The 8,354-nt window shown below is 32.8% G+C and overlaps 1 protein-coding gene across 3 annotated transcripts; it reads right to left on the reverse strand.

The window, feature by feature from the left end:
- Window positions 1-355: 355 nt before the first annotated feature.
- LOC110734758 lies at window positions 356-7,542 on the reverse strand. 3 transcript variants are annotated; one of them, XR_002513913.1, is made up of 9 exons: window positions 7,055-7,542; window positions 4,082-4,549; window positions 3,195-3,369; window positions 2,816-3,104; window positions 1,897-1,969; window positions 1,721-1,811; window positions 1,515-1,594; window positions 684-1,018; window positions 356-561 (listed from the first exon to the last, which is right to left on the reverse strand). XR_002513913.1 is itself a non-coding variant. In XM_021914905.1 (8 exons), exons 1-8 carry the CDS (start codon window positions 7,100-7,102, stop codon window positions 770-772), a joined length of 1,473 nt encoding a protein of 490 aa, XP_021770597.1. In that variant the 5' UTR covers window positions 7,103-7,542; the 3' UTR covers window positions 356-769. The 3 variants fall into 3 exon arrangements, 2 of the variants coding, with proteins under 2 accessions (XP_021770597.1, XP_021770598.1); XM_021914905.1 differs by having other exon boundaries at window positions 356-1,018; XM_021914906.1 differs by lacking the exon at window positions 7,055-7,542 and adding an exon at window positions 4,967-5,419 and having other exon boundaries at window positions 356-1,018.
- Between the last annotated feature and the right edge of the window lie 812 nt (window positions 7,543-8,354).

Here is an 8,354-nt window from a genome sequence, read left to right on the forward strand (position 1 = left end):
CTTTGATCCCACAACGTTGTGGTTGTTAGATGCAAACATTTTTACTAAACCTACCTTGTTAGGTAATAAAATAGTACTCTCTCCGTCTCATGATAATTGACACGTTGGATTTTTTTTACAATTCATATATTAACTTTGACTATAGTGTTTTATTAACATAATAAAAACATATTTTATCATAAAATATATTGCTAGATAGGTATTGATATAAAGTTTTATAATATAATTTTTTTTTCAATAATATTTACTTACATTAAATAAGGCAACTGATTGCATTATTGCGCGTGCAAAATTTGACTGTGTCAATTATTTTAGGGTTGCGAGAGTAGTTGCACATTACATAGCAATATGTACATCATTGTAAATAGAGGACAATATTAGCAAATTCATTGTAAAGCATTATCAAGAAGTTCTAATGTCAACCACGAAACTTCCTAACATAAAGACTAGTCGTATAGCTAGTTACCTTGAAGCATCATTTGCAAAGCCACCAAACTTTACAGGTAAAAAACACAAACAAGCGCCAAAGCAGATGGTCAAAGGCGCCACCGACCATAAGGCCTGAAAATTATACGACATGTTTTCTACATCAGTCGATTTACAGCTTCCCATCCTACTTTCTAGCAAACAATACATAATATTACATTCAAAAATGAAACAAAAGAAGAAAAAAAATACATTACCTCTACGTAAGTTATCTACACAAAAGCCTCTCTCTGAGCAATATTACAAGAGTTTGATATGTAGTTATGTTCATTCAACTAGCGATTTAATCTCCATGATGAGAGTTAGTGCTGTTGGACATAGTTTCAGGTTGATTAGGAGTCACTTGTGTTATGGTAGCTGTGTTAGACATTGGTACAGGAACTACGTCCACAGCTGTAGGTTCGGTATTTGAGTGAGCTCGCAACATCCTTCTCCATCTCGAAATCTCAAAGATAATGGAACATCCACACATTGCCACTCCGAAACCAACAAATGTAGCAATTATGACTGATACCACTGCTTGCATGTGTAGCTGTACAGGCAGAAATTAAGAAAACATATTATCAAATAAAGCTCCTTATGTCTGAAATTACAGTCACACTCACACATACTATTTTAAAATGCCCGGATATACTGTCACCTTCCACAATTAATGGAGCAAGGCTTATTATAAGATTTCCAAATATCTCAATTCTTATAAGTGAAGGTGAGAGGAAAGAAATGGCTCGGCTATTTAAGGTCTTTTTGGTAAAAAAAAAAAAAGGTTACATCCTTAATTATGATGAATCAGAACAGTGTGAAAACTACAAGTTAAAGAGTAAAGCAGTAAACCAATAACTGTAGTGCTTATGATCATCAAAAGCACCTAAAGTAAGCAGGATTCTACAAATGGAAGGGCAAGTCCATGGGATCCGGTACCGGCCCTTCAAAGGTGGAAAAGTTGGCAACTATACCCAGTACTTTTGTATAATAGGGTATGGTTGATTACTTTAAAAAGCTTTTGGACTAAGAAATTAGGAAGATCGTACCAGAGAGTACAAAATATGTGCAAAGGCAACCACCATAATGAATTGTGCAGCAGCATATACCCAAAGAAATTTTCTTCCAACTGCACAAAAGGTAAAATCACGACTTGATTGGCATGATTTCCACATGAGAAAACTCCAAATTAAACAAGGTGAAAATTATTTTGGCAACAAATTTGTTATAAGTCTCTGAGAACAAATCACTATACCCATGGTTGTTGATGTCATGGATGCAAGCAGACCCAAAATGCATGAAAATGGAAGAGAAATGGCAATTGCACCAGAACCCATTTTCCTAACCTGTTCACAAGTACTATATAAAAATTAGACGGGATTTGAAAAGCATCTAATACAAAGTGTGTGATACTTGTTTCATAAAGCTTACCAAAAGTTGTTCCAGGAAACAAAAGTAAGCAAGCATGCTTACAATAACTAGTACAGGAACATCTTGCCAAACCCTGATAAGCAAATTTTTATGTCTTAGAAACATGTAAAAAATCAATTATGATTACATCATTATCTGTATATTGTAGTCAATGGAAAGGAGACATGCACTACTGATATACCAATATCAGGCAATTCAAGTTCGGTAGCTTCTGTGACTTGTGTTGAAGAAACAAAATTTCTCAACAAAATGTAGGATCTGTTACATAATATGCAATGTATGTATTTGTCTATTCTATGATAATGAATAAAATAAAAATGTTCAGTGTTAAATTAAATTTTAATGAGTATTTGAATAAATATTTAAAAAGCATTATCTTAGGCAATATTATTCGCATACATGGATCATGAATTAGGCAATATTATCAGAGATGCAAGTGGACTATTTCAATGAGACTGGGATGTGACTGTTTTGCAAGCCAGGAGATCAGCAAATGGCGTAGCTCATGGACTGGCTAATATGGGAAGAACTCAAAGAGAACAAAGAGTTTATCGCTTTCATCCACCACCTAATTTTTCAGAGATTTATACCCTTGGATTGCTGAATTTTAGTACTTCGCTTTTCGTGACATGGAGCCTACTATTAACAGTGAGGCACCCCTTTACACAAAAGCTACCTTATTACCTTTTGTTTTAATTTTTGCAACTTCAATGTTAGTTTTTATTATAATCGGCAGTGCAGTAGCTTAGTCCCTTGACACCAATGGTGTGTCTTTTGTTTTTAAGATAAATTTGTTTTGTTCCAAGGTGGAAAGGTGTTTCAAATGCCTTGATGTAATATAATTGTTCCCTTTCTGCGTTAAAAAAAAAAAATTAAAAAGAAAAGAAAAAAGAATAGAAGCTAGAGAACTTTGACTTGCCTGAAACCAGTCATGTCAGCTTGCTGTCCATTACTTCCTTGTTGAGCCTGAGCATTCTGAATTCGTAAAAGTGTTACAGGCAGGTTTTGAACCTCTTGCTGGCATACTTCACAAATCTTGTTCCCTTTGATGCTAAACCATTTAACAGCACATTCTTGGTGAGCCAAAGCAAGTTCACCTTTGCAGCTACATTCCATCTTGAGTGTCTCTGAACCTTCCCCGAGTTCAACAAAGCAAATTCTGCAAACAGCTTCCTCTTCAGGAATGTCCTCACCATCATCATCATTTTCTGAATCACACGATTTTCAACATTTTAATTTATCTTAACATAATGATTTTTGCTTAAGAAAAAACCAACCAGAAAGTCGAACAATAATACCATCAGCAGCAGTTGCACTTGCACCTGACGCCACTGGGGGTCCACCTTTAGCATGCGGAGTTGTTGGTACTACACGAAATACCCCACCAAAAGAATCCACCTGCCTTACACTACCATCTTTGATAAGAGCTGGAACAGAATGTGAACGATGAATAGGTAATTGGACCCGTCCTTTCTGTAAAGTGAGGAAATCTGTTAAGAATCAAATACAGTGATGGATGAAGTTCCTGTGAGAGGTATTCTCCACGCCCTATAAATATACTATCTCCAAAGAAAACGGAAGCAAGGGCAGAGGTAAGAGTCATCTTTTGTTAGTTTATGCAGCAGTATTATGAACAGTCAATATGCATGAAAGTAATGGCAAGTAAGAGATTAATCATTGGAACTAAATATAAAAGCACTGCAAAAATTCAAGCATATCTTTTCAGATATTGATAAATAGCGTTAGTAGCGCATATCTAATCCTATGAAATTACGGCAACAAGACCTGGTGTGCATGAAAGAACTACAATTTTGTGAACTTAAATTTTCACTTCTTTTTTACAGCATCAATATGATTAAACAAAGGCCAGCCATCTTTTTGTGAACCTCAGAGACAGGATAATAGATGGCCATGACCGACTAGGATGAGGTAAATTTTTATAAGCTACAATGACCTAAAATTATGTAACAAGGAATACAAAGATCACAGATTATTAGCAAACATTGCCTTAATGCAGTGAAAAGGAACCAGAGCTTTTGAACTATATGCAAAACTACTGCAAATCTGCAATATAATATCAAGTTATCTTTTCAAAATAACAAGTTACTTAATGTTATCCAACCAAGAAAACATCCACGAAACCATGTAAAACTAAAGTCTTCAAGACAGTAATTAAATAACTCACATTGCTTCCATGAGTGGACCCTGGGTTAGAGTGTGCAATTGGAGTAACAGGCAAAGATGAAGCTTTATTTCCTTTTGGCGTAAAAAGCTTTGAAAGAGAAAATGTTCTCATCATTCGCGGTCTCCCCCCTTTCACAGAAGGAGGAGAACCGAGGGCTAGAAAGGCAGCATTTTCAACCTCTGTAGAGGAGTTTCTGAACTTGAAACTAAGTCTTGGGAGGAGACTTTTAAATGATGACTTGTCCCTACGCATGCTGGAGCTTGAAGACCTGGTTAATCCAGCAACGGCAGGGCTGTGCATTGGAGAGAAATTCACTCTTTTGGGTGTTGGAAGAATACTCATTCTCATAAAATCATCTGGAGAACATTGAATACCTTCTGATGGTATCTCTAGGACAAGATGTTGTGGGAGTGGCCTACTGCGTTGGCCAGTTGGATTTTCTTCAGTAATTTCAGTTGAATCTCCCATCTGCAAGAATAAACATGGGAACATTTAAAGCAGGATTGAGAAAGACATACACATCTCAAAAGAAATATATAGATTGCTATTTATGGACATCATTTAAAGTTCAGAAAACATCAGTAGTATTTTTCTTGAGCTCATACAAAAAACAACATAACACTCAAAGGATGGTATTCAAATTGAACTACATCATCCAGCATAAATTACCCTGAAAATAAATATAAAGCAAAAGAAAGACTAGCATAATAGATTCAAATATAAGAACACACACAAATATCCCAGATAACCAAAAGACAGATTTGTAATTGATTCAAAGTTTTATGCATGTTTATTAGTTTAGGGAAAAGCAAGCCAACATTGGACATTCTTATAAATAAACATCTCTTTAAACCACTCCATTAATGAGAATAGTATAGTACGTACTGCAGCTCATTTGAGTTTATGAAATCGTCTTATATCCTCATCTTACTTTGTGATATGTATTAGTTGGTAGACTAACTTATGAAGGATTGATGTATTATCCTCGATAGAAAAAAGTTAACTTCCATTGTTAGATGAAGGACGCCATCTGCTTTGTTGAATTTGTACATATCATAGCCATCTTGGCACACATCTCATACTTTTCAACCTATCTCCAGTACACAGAATCACAACACAATGATTTCTCCAAATTAAACAATTTTGAGCACTACAGCAAAAAAAAAAAAAAAAAAAAATAAAAAAAAAAAAAAAACCCAAGAGAACCTAGCGCATAATAGAGAAATTTAACCTAAAATAATTACAGATTAAGGCGTGGGAGACTAAAGGAAGGTTTACGCATAATTCTTTTGTTAAATAAAAAATAAAAAGGAAAAAACGATACCCATCAAACCGAATATTAATTAAATTACAAACATTATATGCAAGTAGAAAAAGACAAAAATAATTATTCAAACTTCAATTAATTTAAGCTTCAATTGCTAAAGGAAGGTAAGGCAAAAGCAAAAGCAAAAAAATTAAAAAATGAAGTTGATTTGGATTAGTATGTGACTAGGATCTACAATAATAGTTTAGTTTCCAGCCAGCAAATAAAGCAAATAATAATCAAGTTTGTTTTATAATCTTTCATTTGCAATAATTACAACACCCAATTATATCAAATTTTTGTTATGTAACCTTTCATAAAATGCAATCACTTACTAATATTTTACATTTTCAACTCAGTAAATTTAATATTCAAGTGCATTAACCTTAAAACAACTCTTGTTTAAAAGAAAACGAATATATATATATATTATATATATATATATATATATATATATATATATATATATATATATATATATATATATATATATATGTGTGTGTGTAACGCCATACATAAAATAACGGATAGAGTACTTGTACACCTTTTCTTCACAAAAATGGGCTTCATGCCAATCAGGTGGACCCCAAGTAACATAAAAAATAAAATAAAAAAAATTATAAAAAAAGTAATAATCTAAATAATGTTCTCCCTATGAATTTGATACAAAATAGGATCCCAAGTTTAAGGCTCTTTTCAATACAATGTTCTATTAAGGCGGCCTAGCGACCGCCAGTGAACTAAAAGGCGTCAAAAAATACAAGAAATAAAAATAAAAAAAAATAAATAAAAAATAGGTCAAAGAAGACATCCATGGAAAGGCCATTTTCATGTTTTAAGTTACTGGATAAATTATTTTTTTAAAGTATAAGGATTTAGAGCATATCCAATACTCATTAAAATAATTTCTTACCTAAATGTTTTATTTTTACTAAAATACAATATAACTATGAATCAGAAACTACTAACAGCCAAAAGTCAACTACATTAGAAATTTGGAACGAATTAAAGGGTTTGATATGATACATCTCCATCAACTCAAATTTGATAAGAATAAACAATGATTATTTTTTTCCTTTCTTTTTTCTTTGGGTGGATAACGAGCCAAGTCACGAAAAAGGTGATTCCCGAGTACCACCCCAAATACTATTAGCCGACTAAACTATTTTGACATCCAAAATGTTTATTAATCAATAAGAAGTTTGTTTGTTTTTTTATTTTTATTAAGTGTTGCATGATTAAGAAATGCAGAACTTCAGCTGTCTTATACACGTAATAGTAATTCGGAATTACCAAGAAATCTTAAGCATAATAAAAAATAGAAATGGTTCAAAAATCAGACAATACACAGCAAAACATAATACGAAATTACGAATGATACAGTTCAACTAACCTGCTCTCATCATGTGGTCTTCCAGCTATTCTTAATCAATAATCAATGATAAAAAAAAAAAAAAATAGTAACAAATAATTCCTTATTCCTACAACTATTAATAGCTTTATTATTATTAGAAACAACAACAGTGAATATTGTATTTTTTATTTTTTAACGAAAAAAATAAATTAATTAAAAAAAAAATAAAAAACCTTGCAATAAGCTAAAAAAATCGAGTTCATTAAAATCAATATAGAACAAAAAATTTAAAAAATAAAATAAAAATGATTACCTGTTGATTATCATTCTGGGTGGAAGCTGAATGTTCTGTAGTATCCATGTTTCATGAAATAGAGAACTTTTTAATTTAGGAATCAAAATTAAATGAAATTAAAAAAAGGGGGAAATTTTATTAAACTGAATGAAATATATGTATAAAGAGAAAAAATAGGAGGAGAAAATTTGTGTTTTTATGTGGGTTTCTAAACAGAGAGACAGAGAAAGGGGAAGAGATAGAGAGAAAGAGAGCGCGAGGAGGGATCGAGGGAGGGGGAAGGAGGGGGTGGGGTGTTAGCGGAGGTTTATTTTGGTTTGTTTTGTGGAGGGAGGCAAATGGTTGTTAAATTTGATATTAAGGTATTTAGAAATTCTTTAATACAAATATGCGTGTGAGGTTAAAGAGAGATAAACAAAAGAAATTGTCATTGGTAATTATTGAAGAAATGGAGAGAGAAAATGTTGGAAAATAATGTCAAAAGTAAAAATAAAAAAAAAATAAAAAAAAACAAAAATGATGACAACTCATTAAAAAAGGAAATATTGTCAAAATTTTAAAATAGAAATAGGTATGTAATTTTGAAACCTCAAAAACGAATGTAGGCATGTAGATAAGGGACGAAGGGAGTAAATAGGGGTGAGCAAAGATCCAGGGTACCCGGAATCGGACCCGAAACCGGTTAGGACCCGTCGGGTCCGGACCCAGAACTGGTCTCACCGGTTCCGGGACCGGGTCCAAAATTTCGGACCCGGTTGTAACCGGTTCCGGTTCTAAATCCTAAAATTTTGGACCCGGTACCCACTGGGTACCTGGTTGTATATGATATAGTATGTGGATTGTTTGTGTTTTTAAGAAATTAAAGAGTTATCTACAACCCATTTTAATTTCTAAGCCCAATTGCTTATAAAACTTTAAACCCACTATCAAACAAAACCCTAAAACTTCTAGATTTCTCTCCGCTCTACTATACCGGTTACCTAACATATATTATACAAAATATATTTAAAAAAACAAAAATATGTTGAACATAACTGATTAGTAAAACAAAAAAAAAATATTAATATTTAATATAATTAAAATAGCTTAATGTATATAAAAATATAAGTATTAAACGCTAAAAGTAAAAATAAACCAAAAAAAATATTATGATTTGTATTATATTTCAACACTTATATATATAAGTGGGTATTTGGAATCGGAACCGGTACCTGGTGGAACCAATTCCAATTTCTAAATTTTAGGACCCGGTTGTACCGGTTCTAATTCCGGTTCCAAATTTTAGGACCCGGTCCCAACCAATTCTGGTTCCGGATCC

This window comes from Chenopodium quinoa, unplaced genomic scaffold (assembly GCF_001683475.1).
Source record: "Chenopodium quinoa cultivar QQ74 unplaced genomic scaffold, ASM168347v1, whole genome shotgun sequence".
Lineage (NCBI taxonomy): Eukaryota > Viridiplantae > Streptophyta > Magnoliopsida > Caryophyllales > Amaranthaceae > Chenopodium > Chenopodium quinoa.

What these genes read in the sequence shown, in the direction of transcription:
- LOC110734758 (XM_021914905.1), bottom strand. Translation starts at nt 7,102, where the DNA reads ATGGATACTACAGAACATTCAGCTTCCACCCAGAATGATAATCAACAG. An exon ending in GCTGACATGACTGGTTTCAG is followed by an intron (nt 1,970 to 2,815) that starts GCAAGTCAAAGT and finishes TTTGCTTATCAG; the next exon opens with GGTTTGGCAAGATGTTCCTG. An exon ending in CATGACATCAACAACCATGG is followed by an intron (nt 1,595 to 1,720) that starts GTATAGTGATTT and finishes CCTTTTGTGCAG; the next exon opens with TTGGAAGAAAATTTCTTTGG.